The sequence below is a fragment of the Megalopta genalis genome, chromosome 1 (assembly GCF_051020955.1).
Source record: "Megalopta genalis isolate 19385.01 chromosome 1, iyMegGena1_principal, whole genome shotgun sequence".
Classification (NCBI taxonomy): domain Eukaryota; kingdom Metazoa; phylum Arthropoda; class Insecta; order Hymenoptera; family Halictidae; genus Megalopta; species Megalopta genalis.
The window spans coordinates 9,150,546-9,178,406 of record NC_135013.1 but is presented as its reverse complement, the minus strand read 5'-3'; the positions used below and the strand labels follow the sequence as shown (position 1 = coordinate 9,178,406).

At 43.7% G+C, this 27,861-nt stretch overlaps 2 protein-coding genes across 2 annotated transcripts in view; both read right to left on the bottom strand.

Moving 5' to 3' along the window:
• The window catches only part of LOC117228881 (L-lactate dehydrogenase), a 356,327-nt gene that overhangs the window by 168,955 nt on the left and 159,511 nt on the right, over nt 1-27,861 (bottom strand). The window lies entirely within an intron of this gene.
• LOC143260766 (uncharacterized) lies at nt 21,736-22,618 on the bottom strand. Its single transcript, XM_076527386.1, has one exon. It carries the CDS (start codon nt 22,598-22,600, stop codon nt 22,337-22,339), a length of 264 nt encoding a protein of 87 aa, XP_076383501.1. The 5' UTR covers nt 22,601-22,618; the 3' UTR covers nt 21,736-22,336.

Sequence of the window (27,861 nt, the reverse complement as noted above, 5' to 3'; positions counted from 1 at the left end):
TAAAAATATTAATAAATAACATTAATTCCTAAACATCGTCGTTGCAAGCTCCTTATCAAAAATCTTATCGTTATCATTGACAATAATAAATATTTATCAAAAATATTTGCAATATTAAAATACAATATCAATACAAAAATCTTTTCAAACTTTACCGGTGTTCCCCCGTTAGGCGTGTAACTCGATCCATGACCCGCATATATTGCGCTAATGTCGCTCCGTTTAGCTCGGATAATCGAGGTTCCGCTGCGTTGTCTAATCTACGGGGCGTTGTCCTTATTTCGTCCAAGTACAGCGACGCGGTATTCAAAATACTCGTGGGGCGAAGAAGCTCGAAGAGGACGGGTGGAAGGGGTGAAGCTGCAAGAAGGAGGGAGGAAGGGAAGGAAGGAAGGAAGGAAGGAAGAAAAGGGAGAATCGGCGGCGTGACGCGACGTCGAGGGCCCGGTAAATTACCGGCGTACGCTGAAGAATCCGAGCGCGGCGAGGGTAATTCCACGGACGGGCGAGGTGGTATCGGTGGGTCGCATCTCCATGACAAATACTGGCAGGACCTCGCGCGGACGCAGATCCTATCTGCATTTTATCCCCGCAGATAAATGGGCCCGCGTATAATGCCGCCTCTCGGTGGTTGCGTACACGTGTACGAGCGGATAGAAGGCCACCGCGGGCCGATATCGCTCGCGACGCCACGCCGGGCAAGAAACCCGCGTTCCCGATGGACTTGCGAGCCGCGGCTCGCACGCTGGACACGCTTTTATGACCGCTCCGCACCATTCCGCACCGCTACGAACCGCCGCGCTCGCGACAAGCGCGTTTCCACGCTTCTTTCCACGACCTCTTCCGCGGAAACGACCGCCGAGCTGCCCCGATCCCACCGCTTTCCATCGAAGCATTTGCAATGCTGCTCCTCTTCGACGCCGACCCCGCATTATTCCGAGTTTTCTGACTCCCCGTAGGATTCCTCGGGGCAGGTTCTTTATGCCTTACAAGACTTCAGCCGGCGGCCGGAGAATCGGCCCGCGAGTTTTCCTCCACCGTTCGAGACTACCGAGTTTTTGTCGACCGCTGCGAGATGCACCGTCGTCTGCCCGACACACGGTGCGCGTTTGGTCTTAAAAACCGGCCAAAAGACGATTTATACGATCTTGCATAGAATGCAAGATTGTTGCTTTCTGGGACAGCATCGAGAGACCGATGCCTTTTCTTGCGTTCGATTCGCTCGTGAAACGTTATGCTTCCGAGTGGATTAGAAGATAAAATACAAATCTATATTTTTGGTCTATTTGAATACGCGGCAAGGAGCAGAAGTGAGCACACACCTTTTAATCTAATTAATTTAAATTAGTAGAATTTGTTTGTAAATGTTAGAGGAATTAGTTCACTGCACAATGACTAAAATACTTCTTTCTTTCATTTTGCCATTACTTGGGATAAAAAAATGTAAGGAAACTTTCGTTTCTTTTTTATTTGTTGTTAAGATAGCATTTGATTCGGTATTTCGATCATGGCAAACAGAGCTTCTAAGAGCATAGGATTTCACAGATACCAGAAAAATGTCAGGAAGCTATTTTTGTAAATCTAAACGTTAAAAAATCACCTATCATTTTCCCTTGAAAGAACAAAACTATTTTTCGAACAATGAGACAAATAGAAAAACACGGCCGACCAATCAAAAATAGATGTGTTCGATGAAAACATGGTTACGAAAGAAAATGTATATTGCAGTAAAATAAAACAGAAATATAATATTTATAAATAAACTTTTACGAATGAACATTTATAAATTTATCTGTCAACTTTATATATCATGTGCATTGTTTTTATGAAATCGTAGTAAATAACAACTTGCACGTTCAATGGTTAACAATTTCTCCAACGCTGGTACTAAAAAGCATTCTCTACTTGCTTCCACAAACAGCATTCATTTCACAGAATTGAATTAAATATATTCCAAAAGCAGTTATACGCTTCACACCGAATAAGCCGCACTTAGGCCCATACTCGCGACAACTTCTTGACCAATCTTTACGCCGTGATTGTCACTCAGGTTTAACGCGTTGAATGCCACGCTGATTTTACATGGCTCGCGCGACTCGCCAACATGAATTTCTTATCACGCGTTGCATATCGCGGTGAAATAGTATTTACAACGGACAATTTAAACTGCGTAATCGTGCGTGACTTCGTCTAAATGGGGGTCTTCACGCCATTTTAGTAACAACGACGGTATTGAATAATTGAAAAGCGTCGAATTTTACTTGGATCATAGCAATCTTGGATAATAGTAATCTTGGCTAATCACCGCTTCGACGGTGACCGGTACTCGAGGTGTATAAAATGTGACAATTCTTTTCTACGCTGCGCCATGGGGATATCGATAAAGTAACCTAAACAAAGTTAATAAGAATTTAGAAGAAAAATAGTTTTTTAGGTTTTTGACCATGTTTTCGGTATTTGGGACCACTGTGCGACGATATGAAGAGAAAATGAAAGGCGATTTTTCAACGTTTAGATTTACAAAAATAGTTTCCTGACATTTTTCTGGTAGCTTTGAATTCCTATGCTCTTAAAAGTCCAGTTTGCCATTATCAAAATATCGAATCAAGTGCTTTTTTAACATCCTTGCAAAACGAAATATTTTTTAACATGTAAACAAATGAAAAGAACGATAGTTTTCTTGCATCTTTTTATCTCAAGTAATAGGAAACTGAAAAAAGTAGTATTTCAAGGTCTTCGAGGTCATTCTAAGTAACTTTTTCCTTTGCGAAAATGCAATCTGCGGCTTTGTTTACGAGTTATTAACGAAAAACACTGACCAATGAGAGGTGACGGCGCGAAGTTTCGCAAAGGAAAAAGTTACTTAGAATGACCTCAGCTACTCCATATTTCCGTATTGCGAGACATTTTTGGGACACCCTGTATAACGAATAAATCTCTCATGAATCTATCTCTACAATCTGAATAATCTCAAATTAAAAAATTAACCACTTGACATACGAATAAAATGTGCATCGACGCGTCCAAAGAATACTATTTAATTTGGCTCAACTGGACACTCATGTACAAGCTCAGAAACAGGGCCTTTTCTTTTTAAAGTTACATTGCTATATAACATTCAATAGGGTTGAAGTATAGTGTTAGTGTACAGCAATTAAGTAATAGTATAAAATAATAATTTAATAATTTTTTAATGTGTGATACATCTCAAAGCATTTAGTAATATGTAGCGAAACGAGGCATATTTTACACTGCCAAGTTGTTTCACTTCTTATATTATGTTTTACGCAAACATGGCATCTTTTTGCAGGATGTTGCTTTTTATTTGTCGCGGGTATATGTTCAGGAAAATGTGCCCAATATTTTGCTTGTAACCGAGTTGGGCATTCACTTTGCGACCGTCGGCCGCGTGTCGGATAGTCCAGCAGGGACAAATTACAAAGCATGTCTTCTGCAATATTCAATCGAAAATTCACAATCGATTGCTTTTGTGAAGTAGGCAATTTGGAATATAAAACATAAGCATTATAAATAGCTACATCAAACATATAAAAAAATATTTTTTTATATCCTTTTGCACATTTTCTCATGAGGGGGAAACATGCAAGAGATTGGTCCTGCTTGTCTACACCTCCCATTCCACGATTATACTCCAGAACACAGGTCGGTTTTATTTGTCGATGTAATTTTGTTTATCGGTACTGTTAGGAGGGGGAAAGCATCTCCAACAGTCTAAACAAAACAGCATCAATGCACGACCGAAACAATTAAAGAATCTAATAATGAAATGCACGGCGTTCGCCGAATTCAGTTCTTGACGTCTTGGAGACGTCAAAGTCTACAATGGCACATGAAGTAAATGACGTCTCCCAGACGTCATTGTATGTCAAGTGGTTAAGTTCCGCGAGCCTAGCGTTAAATAAGCTACACGAGCGCACACAAAAACTATGCAAACCGTCTCGCTCACCAGACGCGCAAAGCGTGCCAAAGACGAAGCCATTTTCCACCGAGGAAATCGAAAGGCATTGTTGAAAGCTTAGTTGAAAGTTCTTCCATAATTGAAAGCATGAACGAACAGCGTTGTCCCGAATGCCGTAAACGCCCGTGGAACGGTTTAGTCGCATGATTCTAGACGGAGAAGCTAATTCGCCGGCGATAAGGCCGCGCGTTTCGCGTCGGTTCTGTTCGATAAGGGGTCTGCCGTGGCCCCTGTAGTAGGCGGAATTAATTAGCCCGCGGCGCAACCGATTGGCGGAGGTTCGGACCGGAGGGAGGCTGGTACCGTTTCGATGGTATCGAGGCTGCTTAACTGTCGCGGGCCGGTTCACCGAGGAACGAGTTTAAATGGCTCGGTCGGAATGGCTGTTGCGCCGCCCGTTACGTATGTCTTAATTACGCGGCCACAATTTTCGGTGTAATTATCGATGGCCGCGCGGCTACTTAAGCCGGCTAATGAACAGCACGGTCGGAGCTATTAGCGCGCAAAGAAGCGATCCGGGAAGATTAAACGGGACGCGATCAAATGGCACTGTAAAAGCCGACCGGGGTGGTGATCATGTTTATTGCGACGAGTTGTAAAATCCGGCTGAGCCGATCCGAAGCAGAGCGGAGAGCCGCGGCGCGGCGCGGCGCGGCGTCGCCTCCTCTCGCGGAAACGCGCTCCGGGACCGCTGCGTACGATCGGTGGGCGTTCAACCGAGCCGTTCACGGCGATTACGGTTTCATCGTGTATTTCGTACTTGGCGGGGGCCAATTTCACGGGGAAACGCCGTTGTTGGATGCACGTGAAACCGTCCCTTACAGATTTCTAGCCGCGTGGACCGTGTTCCGTGCGATCGGTATCGCCGCGTCCGCGCTTCCACACGTACACGCGAGGGCCTCGCGCTTCTACGTAACACCGAAAGCCATCATTACGCGTCCCCCATTTATCCACGCGACTATGTTACATTATATCATGAAATTACTCGCAGCCGGCACACGGGAAGTCCACCGAGCTATTACCGTCCTCCGCCGCATCTGTTCCGACGCACGAACCTAAATGCGCTGCGATCCGGCCGCGGATATTGCCGTCTCGACAACGGGATACACTATGGTCCAGAAGTAGGGGAACCAAGGACAAAACCGGGTAGGTAAGATCGGGACGCACCGTGATTTCTAGTATTACCCGTAATTATGTTAACCCTTTCACTACGGCGGTTCAGTCCGCCGTAGCGCCACTCCTGAACGGAACCACCCGCCGAAATTGTGCACATTGCGCGTGGATAGTGTATTTGGGAAGAAAAGGGATTTTTCTTGAAAACAATATAGTTATAATTTCTGCATAAGGTATAAAGTTATTTAATAGGTAAAAAAAGTTTCATTAACAATGGAAAAAGTGAAGAAATAATATATAATATACAGTAATCAAATAAAACATAATATTCATAATACAAAACATAATACATAATAATTAGTCCTAAAGTTAGTACTTTCGATTTTCTATCCCTTTATGACATGTAACACAATAATAATGGGAAATGCAGGTAGAACAAATATAACTTGAATGGTGTGTCGTTTATTTCGGACTGTCGTTTGTTTGTTTCGTGAAAAGATTCACGCAATAGTAACAAGAGGCGGTGCAGTCCAAAAATTAGGTCGCGATTTTACCAGCATGTCGGATATATCCGGCGTTCGTCCCCAGAGGGCGATCATGTGGATGTCGGATATATCCGGCGTTCGGCTCCGCGAGTGTTCATATGGATGACGGATATATCCGTCGTTCGGAGCGAAAGGGTTAATATCAGGAATGAGGTGATTCCTGAGGGTATTCGAAGCAACTTTTTCCTTAGCGAAAACGCGGTCCGCGGCCTTGTTTACGAGTTATCAACGAAAAACAGCGGCCAATGAGAGTTGTGGGAGAGAGGGAGGGGAGCGGCTGCGCGAGGAGGTTGAGTCAATGAGTGGAACTGGGCTTCGTTCGTTCGTTGGCTCGGCCACCACGCGCCAGCCGAGCTCGTCCCTCATTGGTCACTGATTTTCGTTAATAACCCGTAAACGAAGCAGCGGATTGCATCTTCGCTAAGGAAAAAGTTACTTCGAATGGTCTGAGGAATCACCCTTTTCCGGGTGTTAACATGATTATGGGACACCCTGTACATGGGAATAATAAGATGCGAGGAAAGTTTGAAAGGGAATTTATAAAATATAAGTTGAAACAGACAATAAATATGTCGATAAATAAATATTGTAAAATGAAGAAATGTCGCGGAACGCGTTAAAGATAGAAAGAAAATCGAAGAAACAATAAAAGAAAATAGAAGAAACAATAAATTCTGTTGAAAATAGGTTTATAGTATTGGTACAAAGAGAATCGATACTCGAAGAATCCAAGTAACTGATCAAAAACATCTGCTTATCTATCCAACCATTTCCTATGAAAAAGTCATTACAATTTCGACAACGTTAAAAGGAAAGATACGAGACGTTAAATGCTGCCGCACGAGGTCATTAGATTTTCCGCTTTTTTCCTAGTTTCATCTTATCCTGGAAACAGCATACTCCAATTTCGTCGAGCGGATCGCTCGTATTCCAGCCGGCAGGAGCACGTTTATCGGTCCGGATTCGACGCGTACGGGCCGGCGGAATCGTAAGAAATTGCTATTGAAAGATCCGGCGAGGGTTATCGCGATCATTTATCGCATCGGCGGAGGTTTCGCGCGCCACACCTTCCGCCGGCAATCGCACGGCGGAAAACAAACTTTGTCTTATCCACGGCTGGAAACTGCCGGCGTAATTCCCGGCAGCGGATCCCGGCATTACAGGGTGCCAGGACCCGCGGCACAGCCGCAGACACCTTCGGACCTCGAACGATGCGGTTCTCCGAGTTCGAAGGAGCAGCGGCTAAAAAAAGCGGGAGGAACGCATACGCAAGGAATTTCGCGTTATCGTCGAAGATGAGGTACGTGCTGATTACCGCGCTCCTTACACCTTCCTGCCCACTTTCCGGCTGCCCGCTCCGGTCCGCCTCCTCTTTCCCCTCCGCCGCGAAATTACAAGACCATAGACAGCATCCGCGTCGGCTAGACCAGGAAGCTGCCGAGGAAGGAGGGGGCGGCAGACGGGACGGCGAAGAGGGTTACCGGTGGTCGGGGAATCGAAGGTGAAATTACGCCGGGAAACTGCGCGGCGAGGCGCGTACTTAGAGTTTTACCGATTGCGAGACATAAAGCGTAATTGCGCGCCGGGCCCCAGAAGATCCGCCGCGCGAAGTGGCCTGCCTGGCCGAGGTTTACCGCGATCTCACCGAATGCTAAGCACCGCCTGCACTCGAATCCGGTTTACAGTATCCGCGTAAACGCGTTAGGACATTCTCCGCGGAGCTTCTGCTCGGCCGAGTCGCGTCCCCGCGATTCGGGGAACCGCGATCGAAGAAAACTGTCACGCTCGCGAGAGCTGCGGGATTGTCGCGCCGCACAGATTCTGGGAAACTTGGGTCTTCCATTCGACTTTTACGCACTGGCCTATATTCTTATTGTTGGGATTATGGAATGAAAATGAATATGATTCTAATTCTTTGCTTAAAAGGACTTTATTTTATTCCTTTATTGAGAGAAGGTATATGGGCGAAAACGATCGAGCGACCAAACTCTACTGAGAGTCCGGCAAGAAAAATACGCTTCTTTTATACCCTTTTTGGGTTCGTCTTGTCCACCAATCAGAGACGTTTTCTTTGTCGCGTTTCACATTGTATACGTGACGCTGGGACCCCCAAACAGTCAGGGTACGATGTATATCTAATGGTACCGGTGATGATGTATCGCGGTATCTACTATACAGGGTGTCCCACAATTATTTTAACAGCCGAAAATGAGGGGTAGCTGAGGTCATTTGAAGTAACTTTTTCCTTTGCGAAAATGCAATCCGCGGCTTCGTTTGCGAGTTATTAACGAAAAACACTGGCCAATGAGACGAATTGGCGCGAACCATATGGTTATCGATCGGCCGAGCGGCACGTGCGTTTACCGCTGAGTTTGACAGTTGAAGGAGTACTTCGACTGGGTTGCTTATTGTTAATCTTCACTGTACATATCGCATACAAATTTCATACGGTACACGTGAGAAAATTAAAACGGTTGTCACGGTTAAACTACATATTATTTCGGGACCGAAAATTTAGTAAACATTCTTCAGACATTCTGAAATAAGGATGAATAGCGTTTTTCTTGAAATTATCACTGTCACGTGGTAAAAAAAATATCAAAAGTTCATGCTCCGTGACTTGTTCATTGATTCGGACGCCGCACACAGTCCCTCTTTCAACTGTCAAACTCAGCAGTAAACGCACGTGCCGCTCGGCCGATCGATAACCATATGGTTCGCGCCAATTCGTCTCATTGGCCAGTGTTTTTCGTTAACACGTTCCCTGCCAGACCGTTTTTTGAAGACTTTCCGTTCAAGCCGCGTGGGGCGTATGCGCCCCACGCTTTACATTTGTATTATTTTGTTTCTGGCGTATGCTTTACAATAATTAAAATAGTGCAAAAATCATAATTATCAAGGAAAGGTTGTATAGTTTAACATGTATAACACAGCAAACCAATAAATTTATTTTTCTAGGAATTACTTTAACAAATACCTGGCTGATCATTATTATGCCAAGCGAGTTGCATCCTCACATATAATTTTTTTTATCATGCCTATATTAGTTTAAAATATAACATTTTAGTTAAATTCAAGTTTGTATGCGATTACAAAGGGATGTTACGATGAACTTTGTTAAAACATGGCAAACATAAGTGTGGTTTATCCACACAACTATCGCAGAATGTTACAACTTTTACAGTACTATAGAACTATAAATCAATCCCAGCTTCAGTGAAGCAGTAAGTATTGTGTCAACGACGCGCGAATAAATGACTGATCGGAATAAGAGAAATGCAGTTAAAACAAGTTACAGTAAAGAAAAATTGCCCATCACGCCGCGTGGGGCGTATACGCCCCACGATTAAATGAGGGCATCAGCAATAGTATTAAGATGTCCATAATTGACTGCATAATGAATTGTTAAAAAATTCTTCATTTTACAATGATAATACCAAATGGCTTGAACGGAAAGTTCAGCGTGGGGCGTATACGCCCCACGCGGCAGGGAACGTGTTAATAACTCGCAAACGAAGCCGCGGATTGCATTTTCGCAAAGGAAAAAGTTACTTCAAATGACCTCAGCTACCCCTCATTTTCGGCTGTTAAAATAATTGTGGGACACCCTGTATACAGTTTACATCACCGTCGTTGCCCGCTGACGGAACCGACGAAAAAGTAAACCGATATCTTAGTATCTTAGTACTAAGTAAACTATAGATTAATTTTTGTTCGAGGCTAAAATTTCAACACTTATATATTCTTCTTTTTTTTCACATAGAAGCCCACCGATTTCGATAAAATGTTCAGCATACAGTAAATTCTCCCTAATCGACCCTCGACTAAGAAACTAAAATGAACAATTTGGGAAAACGGGGTACGATTATTCGAGCCTTGCGGCTCGTTTTTATAGTTGTGTTGACAATCGGTAATTATAAAAATCGACTATAATAATTGTACCTCCACTTCACAAATTGTCCAGTTTTGTTCCCAAGCTGAAGGTCGATCAGAGAGAATTTACTGTACGTACAATTTACCGAGATTTGTGAAAGGCATTTTTTAAATTTTTGTTATAGGCTCGGATGAAAACGTTAAAAGAACTTTCGTTTATTATTTTCTTCTTTTGTCATTCCAAGTAATAGCAATGTTAACCATTTGAGTCCCAAGCAGCGCGATCGCGCTGTTCAGATCCTGTGTCGCGATCAAACTTTAGTGACGCGCGTACATCTCAGAACTGCTTTTTTTCATTTCTTTTCTTTTTGTTTTGTTCGTCGATCTCGACGAGCGTCAATTAAGACAAGCACTATCACGCTGTTCCGCATTTTTCGACCGTGTTTTCTGAATAATCCCTGGGACTCAAACGTTGAAAAGAAAGCATTTTAGTCTTTGTCTATTAGACCGGCCCTTCTACCGTCTAAAATAATACAAGTCATTTCAGCTCGATTATCGCATTCTAAAAGATGCGCGTACACTTTCGCGCGTCACTGTACGTAGCCGAGCGATAGTCGTCGGCCTCTCCGATCCTCGGCTTTCGTCGTAAATGCGTAAAATCGTCTATTCACGACGAAACAATTTTCGTATCAATTCCACTTATTTTATGGGACCGACTCGCCGCGCGTACGTCCGAGAATAGATCTCCGTGTTCGGACCGGCATTTCCGGCGACGATCATCCTCGGATCTTATCCGCAGCCCCGATATTTCTCCGGCGATGAGCTCGGCGCTTTCGACGCGCGCGTCAAGCCCCGGCACCGCCGCGTTTGATTAACTCCCGAGCGGCGTCCATTAAGATCGATTATCTCGATACATAGAAATCCACACTCTATTTGGATGATGTTGCAGAACCACCGTCGGCACTCCGGCCGGTCGGCCTTGGGGGAATTGGTGTGCGATCGGCGATGGCTAGCCGGGAGCGTCGATCGATGCCGGATCGGATCTCGCTCGGGCGTTTATCGCGTCGGCAAGACAAATCGCGAGTCGGGTAATTTCCGTCGATCAAGGTCGCCGGGCCGGTAACATACGATCGAGCGATCCATCGATCGACGCCCGATTTTTACCGGGAACCGATTTGAATGAAACACGCGCCGCGCGATGCTTTTCAGGCAGCTGGCCCGCGCGCACCAGCCGCGGTCCAATTAGGGTCTAGACGCCGAAGAGCCGAGCAGAAGCAGCCTCCGGTCCGCTCTCCTCCTCTTCCTCGGTCTCTCGGGCTCGCGGCGCACACCTGAATCGCCGCTGGAGAACCGAGCCGGGTGAAGCCGAGAGAGAGAGAGAGAGAGAGAGAGAGAGAGAGAGAGAGAGAGACAAGGGAAGCTTTTAACGGGCCCCGCAGCCTCCTTACGGGCTTCACACTTTATTTATCTACATCTCTGTTGCGCGCCGCTCGCGACGCCCTTTCGGAGCGCATCCGCGCGCTGGCTGCTCCTTCCTCGCCGGCATCTCGCCGGCTCGCCAACTGCTCCTTGCCTGCTTGCCTCCTCTGCAACCTACTTACGTATATGGCGCACCGGGGTGCAAATTATGCATGTCGCAAGTAGCCTTTGCTCGACCCGTGTGTGTTTGTGCGATCGTCTTCTTATTGCCAGGAATATTTTAATCCCTGAATCGGGCCCGCTCCATGGAAATACAGTGGCGTGCAAAAGTTCCCGGCCACATGGTTTCAGCAATTTTCCTCGCGAAAGGGAAGGCTCGAGGAACTTTTATCGACGTAGTTGCGATATTTAGTGATTTATAAAAGGGTGTATTACGCGAAAGGAAGAATAAGTAAATTAACGTGGTAAACAAATTCCCTGTCAACGTGTTCAACGAACAAAATAGTGCTTGGCTTGAATTGTGCAGCAATTTTGCGGTAGATTTTGCAGCAACCGCAGCAACGCAGCGACCGGGCATGGATTCGATTAAGGTAGAAATCACGTGACGATTTGAAAAAATGGAAAAAATTCTGTCTTATTAAAGCTTCTATAATTCGACGTCTCGTCTCTCTCCAAAGATGTTCTAATTAGATCAACGTGTGCAGATCGAGAAGGCCGATCTAAAACCTCAACTTTATTCGTAGACGATAACGAATAAATAACGTTGACGGTTTTCGTAGCAATGATAATTGATCCTTTCGCGTAACGACGATCGATCGACGATAGATCGTGTTTCTATGTAAACAATGTTCAATCTAAATATAGTCTTCGTAATCCGACGAATCGCGTCGCGGGAGTTTCACGCCAACGTCGACTTTTTTACCGATTCCCTACAATCTTTAACCCGAGAAAGATAACCTACGTCGCAGAGGCGCCTGCGAAATAAACAACTGACTGCACCGTGGATGACGCAAAGACTGGAAGCACCCACTTTGCCAAGGCATGTGCGAAGCAACATTGAAAATATTCTTCCAAAATCTGCTGTACAGGCTTCCACAGATGATGAAGAAGAACCCTCAGCCAAAAAAAGGCGTTATTGCACTCTTTGCACGTCTAAAAAGAAAAGAATGTCAAAGATGACCTGTGCCAAATGCAAAAAGACAGTTTGTGGTGAACACAAGAAAGACGTTTGTCATGACTGTCTCTAAAGAAATTTTTTATAATATTATAGTTTTTTTTACACCGATTATATTATAGTCTACTAGTTTGTAAGGATAAAACACTATTTTTTGTGATATTTTACGGGATTTGTTCCCATAAACCGAAGACTGTTGATTTTTGTTAATTTTTCATAGAGGTCTAGTGATTTAAGTTTAAAATTACTTAAAATATAAAAAAGTATAATATAAATGCATTTTATTTTTACAATAATGCCAAACCTTTAAAATGACTAGATTAACTTAAATAAATATCCATGGTTAGTATAAAATTGACGCCTTAGAAAAGCATGCGCCTCTGAAGCGTATGGTTATCTTTTACGTACGTTGTCATATGGTTATCTTTCTAGGGTTAAACGTCGATTGCATAATTTATAACGCGTATAATGTCCCGCAGCTGCTATGCATAAACTGGTACGTGTGCGAAGGGCTTGCAGGCCGATTGCCGTTAAATAATAATAAGATGCCCTTGTATACGATATTAATAAAGAAGTCTCGAGGCTTTCCTTTCGCAAAATTACAAAAACTGTCTGGCCGAGAACTTTTGCAGGCCACTGTGTACGGCGATACCGGGAGCTCGGAAGGGGGAAACGCGGTTTTAAGGATGTCGCGGGAACGACCGTGCCCGGTCCGTTTCTCGTGTTAATTGTGGATCGCTGTACGCCGACGATTCCCGGCCTCCAATGATATTATAATAGATGGTTATGAGGCGCATTCTTTTCGCGAGAGTCGTCCGCGGATCCGAGCGGGACCGTGTTCGCGGAGATCGCGATGCAAACGGGGGAGAAGGACGCGAACGCTTCGAGGGACTTCGAAACGGACGAACACGGCCGTCGCCGGATTCGAACCAGTTTCGGTGGGTCCGTTGATGTCAACATCGGGGATAATCGTAATATTATGTTTAAGTTATAATTATTATCCGTAAGACGATGCCGTCGGATTACACGGCACGATACGGAACTGGCAAACCAGTTCTCTGCGGTTTTTTCGGGACGCTGTGGAATCGCCGACGTTTCACCGGTACTTAAATTATCATTAGGTTCCGATAAAAATTCATACGTTGCGCATAAACGGCGACTAATGCCGTTACCGGTCTTGGGGGCGCATTGTTGTCTCGCGTCCGCAACGCGTTGCTGTAGATTTATCCGCGTTCGCGTTACTTGCTAATTGGCGAAACGTTTCTGCCGTCGAATGACCCGTTGTTTAATAAAATCGTTAACGAACATCTCGCTCGTGATGTTCACCTTGATACACGATGCCAAGGACACGATCCTGAGCAATTGTTTCCGATAAGTCGATCACGGAAATCGTAACGGACGGCCGATTTACAATTTATTATTTACGATTAGTAAGTGCCGAAAATCGATCTAACAAAATTTCTTGTAAAGTCAAAGTAATTTAATCGACGAAACTGGATCTAGAGAGACAAAATCGATCGTAATCGATGGAATTTCGACGCTTTCGCATTCTAAATATCCAAATATCGTATAATTTTTACGAAGCAACACGCGTTAGACATTTCTAGCACTCGGTGAGTTAATCCCTTGCCCTGCGATTTAAATTGAAATAACGTGTACTATGAACAACAACAAGGTCGGTCACACGCCGAATATTTCCACGGTTGCGCGAAACGTCTGAAATTGTGCTAATCGCATACGTCTTACGGAATGTAAATACAGTGACTTCCATTAACCACTTGACATACAATGACGTCTGGGTGACGTCATTTACTTCATGTGCCATTGTCGACTTTGACGTCTCCAAGACGTCAAGAACTGAATTCGGCGAACGCCGTGCATTTCATTATTAGATTCTTTAATTGTTTCGGTCGTGCATTGATGCTGTTTTGTTTAGACTGTTGGAGATGCTTTCCCCCTCCTAACAGTACCGATAAACAAAATTACATCGACAAATAAAACCGACCTGTGTTCTGGAGTATAATCGTGGAATGGGAGGTGTAGACAAGCAGGACCAATCTCTTGCATGTTTTCCCCTCATGAGAAAATGTGCAAAAGGATATAAAAAAATATTTTTTTATATGTTTGATGTAGCTATTTATAATGCTTATGTTTTATATTCCAAATTGCCTACTTCACAAAAGCAATCGATTCTGAATTTTCGATTGAATATTGCAGAAGACATGCTTTGTAATTTGTCCCTGCTGGACTATCCGACACGCGGCCGACGGTCGCAAAGTGAATGCCCAACTCGGTTACAAGCAAAATATTGGGCACATTTTCCAGAACATATACCCGCGACAAATAAAAAGCAACATCCTGCAAAAAGATGCCATGTTTGCGTAAATCATAATATAAGAAGTGAAACAATTTGGCAGTGTAAAATATGCCTCGTTCCGCTACATATTACTAAATGCTTTGAGATGTATCACACATTACAAAATTATTAAATTATTATTTTATACTATTACTTAATTGTTGTACACTAACACTATACTTCAACCCTATTGAATGTTATATAGCAATGTAACTTTAAAAAGAAAAGGCCCTGTTTCTGAGCTTGTACATGAGTGTCCAGTTGAGCCAAATTAAATAGTATTCTTCGGACGCGTCGATGCACATTTTATTCGTATGTCAAGTGGTTAATATTCGGACACTTTTCAAAGCGTATAGTAACTTTTTTAAAACTGAACTAAACGACTTGAATTTTTTTTAGATGATAGAGCGACCAGTCTACTACCACCATAACTAGAATACTTTTTTAAAGATTGCTATTGCTTAGAATGAGAAAATAAAATTAAAGAACTCTTCTCTTTTTATCCATCCAATTTGTTGACCACGTTTCTCAGACGTGATTCTAGGGCAAAGGGTTGAATCGTAAAACATATATCAAGGTCGAATTCACAGATCTCCCCTAAAGCGAATATTACCAAATTCAGTTGGTCCTAGTGCCGACTATTAAGAAAAAAGTCTATCGATTGCTATACCAGGAAACTGCGATCGATTGCGTCCGCAGAGACCACCGTGAACTCTTCTCTTTTTATCCATCCAATTTGTTGACCACGTTTCTCAGACGTGATTCTAGGGCAAAGGGTTGAATCGTAAAACATATATCAAGGTCGAATTCACAGATCTCCCCTAAAGCGAATATTACCAAATTCAGTTGGGGTCCTAGTGCCGACTATTAAGAAAAAAGTCTATCGATTGCTATACCAGGAAACTGCGATCGATTGCGTCCGCAGAGACCACCGTGGACGACGGCCCCTTACCCTCTCGAACGCATCGATAAAAATGAGTCCTCGATACATTACGAACCCCATACAGTAACTCGATCCATTCCCTCGACTTTTTCGCCCTACCCTCGCGCAGCTGCGCCGCGAAGCGTCGCGCTCGTCCGCGAGGGAAATGTATGCGGCTCGGCGGACATTAACGTGGCATCGGCATAAATTTGTACGCCGCCGATACACCCTGAGCTCGCCGGGCCTGTCCGCCATTTTCTTCCTGTTTCTCCTACTTCTGGGCCCGTACACGCGAGAGTCGGCATGCAGACGCATAAGTCTTCCGTCTGGCCGCGGGGACACCCAGGGCCGCCTCATTCGGTAAGATGCACAGTGCCTGGGGCTCGCGAAAATGTCAGGATCTCGACAAATTGCGGACGAACCCTGCCCTGTCGAAGTGAAAATTTGGGACTCGCGGACAAATTTTTGGTCCTGCGATTAATTAATCCTGCCCGGGTCCTTGAAGTATTTCCGGAGGAAAGAAGCTTAGACTCCGAGAAACTGCAACTGCGACACTTTCTTGCGAGAACAGAGCAAACAGAAAATTTAATAACGATCACTGAATCATATAATTACCTGTCAATTGCAGAGATTACGAAGCGCCGATCGAGAGGAACCGCGTAAAGTGCATCTCCGACGAAACTGCGACTTCGAAGCCAACTTTTTGTTACACGAAACAAAGGAAGGATGTTGCCACAATTGAGAGAAATTCAGGAAACTGGGAGCAACGAACAGAATAAAAAAAAGGAAGACGGTGAACTTCGAACTCGAGTTTTCCAACTACAAAATGTCAGAGAAGTTTGAAAACTCGGCATCGATAGAATGATCCCACAACCGAAGATCGTCGTCAATTTGTTCAAGATCGTAGAATATGATCTTGCCGTCGGTCTGCCAGCAAAGTAGCAAATCTGTTAAGGTCTCCCGGTACCCGGGATGCGTCCCTGGGATCTCGTGTACGGGATCGCGATCGAACATTTTCCCCGGCGACGACGTCGCGGAATAGGCGCCGCGGAACAGGAACGGTTCGGGTTCGAGGTGTCCTTCCGCTCTTGGACAAAGCTGTACGCGTCCGTTTCGCAGGTTGTTCGGTTTCGACGCGAACGCTTCGGCCAGTGTACCAGCGGACGCATAAATACGTGTAGGCGACGTGTTACCGGCCGGCTCTGGCTACGATCCTGAGTAGTTTTCGTGTCAACCGGCTTTGTACTAGGACCTGGCCCGTGTAATCGCGTGAATAAATCTGGAGGGCCTGGTAATTGGTCGCCGCGATGAGATCTGCTGTCCTATGGCGTGTATTTACCGATTGGTCTATTCGTTTCCCTGGGAATTGTTTTTCGATTCGGCTTCCGTAGGTAGGATTCTTACATCACCGTACTAATAGGGCCCATTATTTCACGATCCTTTAGCTACCGTGTCTGTGATAATTGTTTCTAATTTTTCTAAACAGAGGATTTAGACGATCGGCCATTCCTCTGCCTGTTTGTACGTGGAAAGCTTATGTTTCGGTAATGGGGCCATTATTTGACAATTCGTTGGCCATCGTGTTCGACGTAATTAGTTGTGATTTTTTTAGTCGAACATTGGTCCAGCTTTTTGCACGTTTCTACGTGAAAAGTGTATATTGGAATAATAGTAAAATAGAATAATAATAAAATCATTATTTGACAATTTGTTGGCCACCGTGTTTGAGGTAATTATTTGTAATTTTTTTAGTCGAACATTGGTCCAGCTTTTTGCACGTTTATATACGAAAAGTATAATATATTGGAGTAATATAACCATCATTCGACAATTCGTTAGCTATTGTATCTGTCACCATTTTTGCTTATTTACCTAATCGAACGTTCAGCCACTTTCCAGCATATTTGTACGCGAAAGAATTTAATGAAGTACAGCCTACAAATAAATTGGAACATTCATTCTCGCGTTTCGCGAAGCACTCGCGAGGTATGCACTCCCAGAATCTCGCTCGGATTCAGACCGAGCGAGCGTGTAATAAATCAGCCGGCACGGAACGGTTTTCGAGTACATCTCATCGCCAGACATCTAAACATCCAAGCCGGTCCAAGGCTGGAACGTCCGCGGCGATGAGACTTATGAAAGGGGCCGAAATTCTCGCAAAAAGATGCTTATCAGCCCGGCCAGGCTCTGCAATAAGAGAACCCCGCGGAACGTGTAACTTCCCGACAGTCGTATGCATCTTGGGAGTACTCGGCTACGGCGCAGCTACGCCGCAGAACGTCAGAGACGGAGATTTAGAGGCCGCGACGGCGGACAATGCACGACACCTGCAGCACCTCGAAAAAGAAGAACGCGGATCGCCGGTCTGGGAGAGAGAGCGAGAGCGGGAACGGCGCGATCGCGGTGCGAAGAAGACACCGAAAGGAGGCTTAGGCCTGTTGCACAGCTCGGACGGGTATCCACGATCTGCGGAAGTTTCGATGCTCCGTGGCATCGCCTGCGATCCGAAAGTCGACGATGAACTCGAGCATCGCTTCTTATTGTACAACTTTATTTTCTAATTTATTTTATTATTATTTCTTTCTATTCTATCTTTATTTTATTGTCATTTTTAACCCTTTGCACTCGAGTGGTTACTCTGAGGCATCACTAAAATTGTTATATCACGTTCCAAGATCATTTTTATATCAACGAAGTTTAGATTTAAAAAATTGTTGAAAGTGTAACTGTTGTACGAGTCACCGCAAAACAAAATTTCATACGCATAAAATGCACTTTGTCGTATGAAATGGAAATGCTATATAAGTCGGAAAAATTATTTTTCATTTACAGTTATAAAATGGCTTCGAGTGCAAAGGGTGAAGTGGCTCGCGACTCCGGTTCTATATTTCATCGTTCACATTTTTGCAACGTTTCGTTCGTTTCTGGTCGTTCGATTTCGTTTGTTTCTATTCGTTTGTTACTGTTCGATATTTCTGTTTAATGTTTCTGTCTGTTTCAGAAAGTAGGTCGACGGGCACACGTAGAAACTGCGCCGCTATCGGGTGGTGCATCAACCCGCGAGTTCACACGTGTTACGAGACACCCGGGTGTCGTCCTCGAAAAAAGTCCCACCCGGAAATAAACGAAATGAAATATGCACGGTGCTTAGAACGCGGATACTCCGCTGTACCGTGCAACAGGCTTTAGAGGCTGGACGAGGAGGAGGCCGGGGCGCGGGAGGGGCCTCAGGTTCATCTCGACGACGAGGCAATAGCTTGGCTCGCCTATGTGTAGCGTGGCACGGGGAGCGGAAACTGGTACCGGTAGCGCAGCGGGGTAAACTCAAGGGACGTCTTAAAAGGTCCTTAACATACGTACCCGGGAGAAACGAGTTACATCGTTCCGGTGAGAGGCCACGATGCATGAAAAACGCTTATTCAACAAAGGGACACAAATCAAAGGACGTGGCGCGGAGCGCGGACATTCTCCACATTGTTGCAAAGTGCCGACAACGATCCCCGGCTGAAATATAGAGCCGCGGGGCCCGCGGGCCCGTCACGATATCCTTCGGCTCCGATGCAGTCCGCGCGCGAGCTTCGAATCGTAAATGAAGCGGTCCGATGTTATTCATACGGTTTCTAGACTGCGCGCAGTCGCCTGTGCAAATTGGGGTGGATCGAGGTTTCATATCTGGTATATTAGCTATTGTTTCGCGTAAGCTTTCCTGGGACACGGGCTCGACTCTTAGACTCTAATTTTTCGTGGCGCGCTGGATTTTATGCGACGGAGCCGATCGTCCGCGATTTGGTAGAACGATGCGTTTGTTAACACGTTCCCTGCCGCGTGGGGCGTATACGCCCCACGCTGAACTTTCCGTTCAAGCCATTTGGTATTATCATTGTAAAATGAAGAATTTTTTAACAATTCATTATGCAGTCAATTATGGACATCTTAATACTATTGCTGATGCCCTCATTTAATCGTGGGGCGTATACGCCCCACGCGGCGTGATGGGCAATTTTTCTTTACTGTAACTTGTTTTAATTGCATTTCTCTTATTCCGATCAGTCATTTATTCGCGTGTCGTTGACACAATACTTACTGCTTCACTGAAGCTGGGATTGATTTATAGTTCTATAGTACTGTAAAAGTTGTAACATTCTGCGATAGTTGTGTGGATAAACCACACTTATGTTTGCCATGTTTTAACAAAGTTCATCGTAACATCCCTTTGTAATCGCATACAAACTTGAATTTAACTAAAATGTTATATTTTAAACTAATATAGGCATGATAAAAAAAATTATATGTGAGGATGCAACTCGCTTGGCATAATAATGATCAGCCAGGTATTTGTTAAAGTAATTCCTAGAAAAATAAATTTATTGGTTTGCTGTGTTATGCATGTTAAACTATACAACCTTTCCTTGATAATTATGATTTTTGCACTATTTTAATTATTGTAAAGCATACGCCAGAAACAAAATAATACAAATGTAAAACGGAAAGTCTTCAAAAAACGGTCTGGCAGGGAACGTGTTAACACGTTCCGTGCCACATGTACCATCGATGGTACACGCTTGCATGTTTACTTAGTGAACTGAACAAATTGTTTACAAGAAATTTAGAACCGAAGAATCAATTTCCACCGCAAGAATGGGCGTTGATAAGTTTTTGTTACGTTGTTATGTGTACGAGAATTAATAATTGCACGTAATACATCAAGTTTTAGTAAAATATCAAAGTGTGAAGATTCGAGTAAAAAAAGCTCGGCACGGAACGTGTTAACGCTTCGATTACCGCGTCACATCGGTCATCGATGGATGACAGAACTTTTTCAATCGTACTTGCTTGGACGCTACTTTTCTTGGATATTTACGACTCCCAATTCGGGTTTTCGATCATCTCCAGAAACCAGGCTGGATCATGCATCCATCGAAGAGTCGTTCCCCTAGTTTTTATAACAGTTTTTACGTGGTTTTAACCCATTGACTGCCAACTACGAGATATCTCGTAGCGGGTGCTGCAAGTTTAGAACGGCTACAAATGGCTATTTGAGTTAGGAACTATTAGAAAGGATGAATGAAAAATGTATATAGTGTAGAGAACATATTGATCATCGATGAAAAAATACTGTAAATGCCATTGCAATATTATATCAGTAACTCTTAATATTATTATATTTTGTAAAACTTTGTTTTCTGTCAAATAAAACCGTGGCACCCAGGGCAAGGCGCGCTAAATTTGCGTGGCAGTCAATGGGTTAATATTTATTTGAACAACGGGAGGCGTTCCAATATTGATTTGATCATTGCCAATATGTTGCACGATTAGCGTATCAGAAAGAAATAAAGAAAAAAGATAAGCGATGATACCACTTTATCGACCGCTAGCCTATTTATCGGCTTTTCGATTGCCAATGTTTATCGATCGCTAGCCTATCAATCAGCTTTTCGATTGCCAATGCTTATCGACCGATAGCCTATTAATCGACTTTTAGCTATCGACGGTTTTCGCTTCTTTACTGTTTTGTTAGTAGCTGACCTCCTGTATGCTGACCTCCCCATATCCTTATGAATTATAATTATAATAATTATTATTATTGATTATTATTTTTAAAGGAATAAGCACAACACAATGAATAGCGAAAATTTAGCCGGTACTGGGAGCAAATGCGCGCGCGACTAAGCCAGTCCTTACTGAGTGGCAGCCTCAAACCACGACCGGACGATAAAGTGTTAAGATAAAAGAAGAATTTTACACCGAACGTAACGTTAACGATAACATCATATATTCGTAATTCTTTCCGCGGCGAATGTAGTTCTCTGAAAATCGTGTGTCACAAGTTACACGAAGGGCAGCAACCGAGGAGGTGACTTCGTCCTTCGACTAACGAGCAGATTCATCTCACTTAAATCAATTTGCTCGGAAAGGGGTTCGTCTCGGTTATTTCGACGACGGCTTCATCGATCATCGGCGTTCGCGAATCTGCGAAGAATCGTCGAAACAAACGCCCTAACGATTCGTCGAGCGTCGCTCGGCTTCGGTAAACGTCGCGCGAACGAAGAATCCGCGGGAAACGATACGGGCGGATTAGACGACCGTTTTCGACGAGCGTCGGTGGAAATGCGCTCGTTAGGCGACACGAAACGGCTCGTGTTTCGAGTCGTGCGATCGGTCGAGACGAACGGGGACGACGATGGTTTCTCGTCGATGGTTCGACGGAAAATCAATTACCGAGCCGGTGGTCGTCGACGGTCGCGTTGCTCTCGTTTGCCGCTGCCGAAAGGGTTTTCGGTAGTTGCGGACCCCCGCTGACGGAGCACGCGGCGTACCGAGGGAACCTAGCCGAAGAACGGGGCCGACGAAGGCGAAACGAAGGGATCGAAGGAGACGGCGCCGGAAGGGTGGCGGAGGCAGGGGACCCCGAAGAACGGATGGTTTTTTTATCGAGATATTAATTGGACAGCCAATTATATCTTACGCGGCGAGGCATAAATTCATAACCTTTAAGCTCGCAGTTAAAACGAACCAATTACCGGGAGCGGGGACCGATCCCGGGCCGGAAATCTGGCCACGAAATTGCCGGCAAGAAGAACTCGACGGTCCGCCGTGTACGATTTCTTCGTCGCCGACGAAAACGATCGGCGCTGCCCCTGGAAACGATTGCATTTTCAGCCGCGAGGCGGTATGCTTATACGATCGTCGAGTCATTAACGGCGAGAGGAAGACGAACGAACGGCCGGAGTAATTAGCGTTACGGTGACGAGACGTGTAACGACTCCCGAAATAATTATTCAATTACCGGGCCGGGGCTAATGAGGCGCTCGTTTAATTTACATTCGTCAAGCGGCAACACTTTGTCGATGCGGCGAGCCGCGGCGCGGCGCAACGCGGCGCGGATAGGCGAACGGATCGTGATAGGTTCAAGACATCCCGGTGGGAATGAAGAATGATCCGCGCGGCGCGGCGATCACATGCTGGCGTCCGTGGAGATCTCCTCGTCGCTGTCGTCGCTGAACCTCGGCTGTTCGATCCTCTGGCACATCGGACTCTCCGGCTTATCCGCGGCCAGGATATACGTGCCGCGGGGTGTCCTTTTGATCCTTCCCAGAGCTACGCCGACTTTCAGGACCTCCATCACCGTGTAGCCCGCCCGCGACCGTGTTAACCTCGTGTTCTTCATCACGTAGTCCACGATCGACTCGAAGGTTGCACCCTCTTCCATCGCGGCCATTGTCTCAGCCTCCCCGGCTCGCGGACACCTGAGGGGGGCAGGTCAGTGTCCAGTTTCACGAATTGCATGATCGTCGATTGTACAGGGTGCGATAGAATTAACGGGCGAGTAGCTGGTGCGAACTGTTTATTATTATTTTCGCTATTATTATTATTATTATTATTCGCTATTTATTATTATTTTCGCTATTTATTACTAGTTATCGTGTACTTACTATTTATCGCTGACTATCTATTCTCATTGTATCAATACCTTAGAATCTAGATCACAATTTGTCATGATGTAAATCAATTTTCAACCGCAAAGTCCTGCAAACTACTTTTTTTCATAATAAAGAAATTTTGTTCCCCATGGAAAAGAAAATTGGAGCGAAAAATCTGTACTCAATTCTCGTCGACATCGTGTACAACAGCTGCGGTAAAAATTTCAGCTCGAAAACTTGAAATTTCAAATTTTGCGACGATTATTTGCACTCCAGAATTGGCTCTCCCTTGAAACGATATTCTATTATAACTTTTGGACCACATCAAAGATATTGCAATGAAATTTTCACCAAAAATATTTAAAAAATAGTTATTTTTAACTATAGATAATTAAATTTTGTTTGCATTTGTAAAACAACAATTTTTAATTAATTTTCATTGACATTTTTTGTGAAAAAAAATTGTTTAAACATAATGTTACAAACTATTTGTAACATTACAATACTAACGTACCTGGAATTACTAGTGGGTCCTCGTAACCAGTGTGGGTGTAATACCGACTGGAACATAGAGATATTACTTCGATATCTCTAACCTCGAAGTAACGTAACGTTGATATCTTTAAAACGTAATAATTTATACAATCTGGTTCGTCTTGGTATATAACTTTTACAGAATTATGTAGAGGAAAGTATCCTGAAAATATACCGTTTGTCCGAAACTGTGAGTCCTTGGGTGTCAAAAGATATTCCTTGCCGAATGTAAAGAATTTTTACACTTTTTGTATTTTATTGAACATTATATTTTTCATATATAGGATACGATAATCTTAATTTAAGCTACTGTTTCCTAACGAGAAGTAGTACCAAAGTAGTAGAAGTAGTACCACCTAATGTTAAAAAAGGAGGCAAAGGAAAAAATTAATTAGGTTCGTCGGGACATTGCGAGGAAAAGAAGCATATTTTTTGACGTCAAATGTAGTGTTCGAAATGTTCAACTTTAAATTGTCGTATCTATTACAATTTATGATGATTTTTATTAATATTTCCACTTTCGAGGGTAATGGACATTTAACAAGCGATAAAAATTGACTGGACATCGATACGAGAAAATTAGGTTTTTGTCGAAAAGTCACTAAAAATCTTCGATCTGGCCCACTGTGCGGCGTGAGAAATAAACCGGCGCGATTCCCGAACGGCCCCGTAAACCTCGCGACAATGAATTCTCGAATTTAACCACTTGACATACAATGACGTCTGGGAGACGTCATTTACTTCATGCGCCATTGTAGTCTTTGACGTCTCCAAGACGTCAAGAACTGTATTCGGCGAACGCCGTGCATTTCATTATTAGATTCTTTAATTGTTTCGGCCGTGCATTGATGCTGTTTTGTTTAGACTGTTGGAGATGCTTTCCCCCTCCTAACAGTACCGATAAACAAAATTGCATCGACAAATAAAACCGACCTGTGTTCTGGAGTATAATCGTGGAATGGGAGGTGTAGACAAGCAGGACCAATCTCTTGCATGTTTCCCCCTCATGAGAAAATGTGCAAAAGGATATAAAAGAATATTTTTTTATATGTTTGATGTAGCTATTTATAATGCTTATGTTTTATATTCCAAATTGCCTACTTCACAAAAGCAATCGATTGTGAATTTTCGATTGAATATTGCAGAAGACATGCTTTGTAATTTGTCCCTGCCGGACTATCCGACACGCGGCAGACGGTCGCAAAGTGAATGCCCAACTCGGTAACAAGCAAAATATTGGACACATTTTCCTGAACATATACCCGCGACAAATAAAAAGCAACATCCTGCAAAAAGATGCCATGTTTGCGTAAAATATAATATAAGAAGTGAAACAACTTGGCAGTGTAAAATATGCCTCGTTCCGCTACATATTACTAAATGCTTCGAGATGTATCACACATTACAAAATTATTAAATTATTATTTTATACTATTACTTAATTGTTGTACACTAACACTATACTTCAACCCTATTGAATGTTATATAGCAATGTAACTTTAAAAAGAAAAGGCCCTGTTTCTGAGCTTGTACATGAGTGTCCAGTTGAGCCAAATTAAATAGTATTCTTCGGACGCGTCGATGCACATTTTATTCGTATGTCAAGTGGTTAAACCCCTATCAGGCTAATTACCGTGTTCGTCGGGCAAGACGTGTCGAAACGTGCGTTTCCATCGGAAAGTTCATTGACAGGAACGAATCACGGCGAGTGCGGCTCTAATTGGATGACACAGTGTCGCGGCGAAGAAATACCCGCGACAGAGAGGAAAAACGCGCGCGCGGACGGCGCGGGAGTACGCGGCTCGGCGCGGACGAAGCGACACAGCGGCATCGCGTTTATGGGTCGTATATTAATCCCGTAATTGAGATATGGTTCCTGTGTGCCGCAGCTGCGCACTGCGCACGCAATGCCCATCACCGGCCACTCGGCCATTATCTCGAGGCCTGGCTTCCGCCGGCTGACGAAAAAAAACCCCGCAAGAAGTTGCAAATGAAACGTCACCGTAGACGACGCGCGACGACCATCGGGACGAGGGAGAACGTCTTTGATAGACGTCTACGTGGATGAATGCGGTAAGGCACGCGAGTATGGACGACGTCGATATCGAGAACGCGAGACGCGGATCTGTGGCTTTTGCGAGTGGCCCGCGGGTTTTATGCATTTGCGACGAAAATGTGTAGATGAAATTCGGAAAAGTGAAAATGTCTGAGTTAAAGACACTATTGTATTACGTTCAGTTTATCAAGCTTATTAAAATATGAAGTTTCAATTAAAGTCCTGCATACTGCAGTCAGTGCAGACAATGTGTGAGTATTATTTTCGAGTAGGTTGCAGATTTTATGCATTTGCGACGAAAATGTGTAGATGAAATTCGAAAAAGTGAAAATATATGATTTAAAGACACTGTTGTATTACGTTCAGTTTATCGAGCTTATTAAAATAAAAAGTAAATTTCAATTAAACTCCTGTATCCTGCAGTCAGTGCAGACAATTTAAACGAGCGAGTGAAATATAAAGCAGAAAAAGAATTTAAAGAATTCAAGAATGTTGATATATTCCTTTCAATTAATTAAAATTATCGAGGGAGAAAGGAAATGTTAATTTGACTTCTGTTTCTTAAAAATGATGTAGAAAATATTGACTTTGCATAAAAATGCGTAGTCTATCTACGAGCATTTATGCAAAGTAAAAGCTCCAACACGATTGCAACGAACAGAAGTTAAATGAAAATTGATTTTCATTCTTAACAAGGTATCGTTTTATTCGATTGTTACAAATTAACGAGACGGGCGAAACGGCATGGCACGTTTTCCTAAAATATTTTTGTTCAACCAAACGCATCGCGTGCATTTTTTATTCGTTTCGTTCTATAAAAATAGTTCCTTTCAGCTTAGCATTCGGTTCCTTTCAGCTTAAATATTAGCAGAACACGTGTACCAAAACCCGGAATATCCCGTTAACCGAACCTTTTACGTGGGCGTTCGCATAATTGGAGCAACGCTCGACGGTAGTACAGCTAATAGGAGTTCAATAAAAATTCGCAACGTCGACATCGTACATTTCGTTTCAATAAACGAAGTTCTACCGTACATCGAAGATTAACCCTTCGCACTCGAAGCTACTTTAACTGCAAATCTAAAATAATTTTTCTGACTTACAGTATCTTCATTTTATATGACAAAGTGCATCTTATGCGTACGAAATTGAGTCTTGCGACTTACACAACGTTTACACTTTTAACCATTTTTTCAAATCTAAACTTTGTTAACGTGAAAATTATCTTAGAACGCGATATAACAAACTTCGGCGGTGCCTCAGAGTCACCACTCGAGTGCAAATGGTTGACCCTTTCGGCCGATACACCACGAGAATGTATAGAATTTTTCCGTACAGATCTCGTACGACGGCTTGGAATTGTTGAACCAGAGCAAAAATTGCGCCGCCTCGGATATGCAGCCGGTCGCTGGACTAATTACTTTTTTGCCGATTTTTTGCGTTGACCTACAGCTAAGAGATTTCTTGCGGGGCCGCGGCTCGATTAGGGGAGGGTATGAAGCAGAAAAAGGTTAATGGGGTTTCGTTTTATGGTAAGATGGCACGTCCCGATCGTATAATTTCGAATCAACGTCGCCGCTCATCTTCGACCGAACTGGGACCGACGGGAACGAACGTTATTAATTACAGACCGAGTTAAACGTAACGATACGTTCGACGCGAGGAAACGTCGCGGTCCGACTGCACCGGGGCGTTTCTTATTGTTAGACCGATGATAATCGCGTGCAAGGAATGGAGCAAACGCGTCGGAGCCGTCGGTGCGACCGCGCCGGGTTCGATCATTTGCATGGAGCGTATCAATTTACTGCAATTCGAAACTAGACTGAAACTTCATTGCCGTCGGTACTTACGGCCCGTATCCATATTGGAAGTCGGTTAACGAACGGACCTCTCGAAAAAAAATGGCCATTTCAGGTTATTTTTGCGACAACGTCGTAATCGATTCTGCGTACTTAACCATCGCAATTAACGCACCCGTGTCGCCCGAGGACATTCATCAAAGATTTAATCGCATTCGAAGAAAATATTTTGCACGCCGTTCCACTTTATCCATTACTTTTCATTAAATATAAAGAACCGAATAACTCGGCAAACCTTCGTTTCTTCTTCGTTCTTACAAACCAAGAGTAATTGCAGATTCTCTGCTAAAAAAGCAAACGGTATTAAGAATTGTTTCTTTTTTTTCAATTTCTAAAGAGCAGGGCCGAGAAGAAGTAGAATTTTTAAATGGTAAACAGACTGTAGATATTTTTATTTTGTCGTGTGAGAATTTGGTAAATTAACTTTTTTTGAAATAGCAGTTACATTTGGATATTACGTAGTTAAATATACAAATGTATTTGAAGTATTATTTCTATATGTAACTATTATTTAAGAATAAGTTTATTTGCCAAACTCTGTATTACATGAGAAGATATACAGTGGCCTATTAAATTGTTCGTACACCTTTTAAAACGCGAGAACTATCTT

Coding starts and splice junctions, on each gene's coding strand:
- LOC143260766 (XM_076527386.1), bottom strand. CDS start 22,600: ATGGCCGCGATGGAAGAGGGTGCAACCTTCGAGTCGATCGTGGACTAC.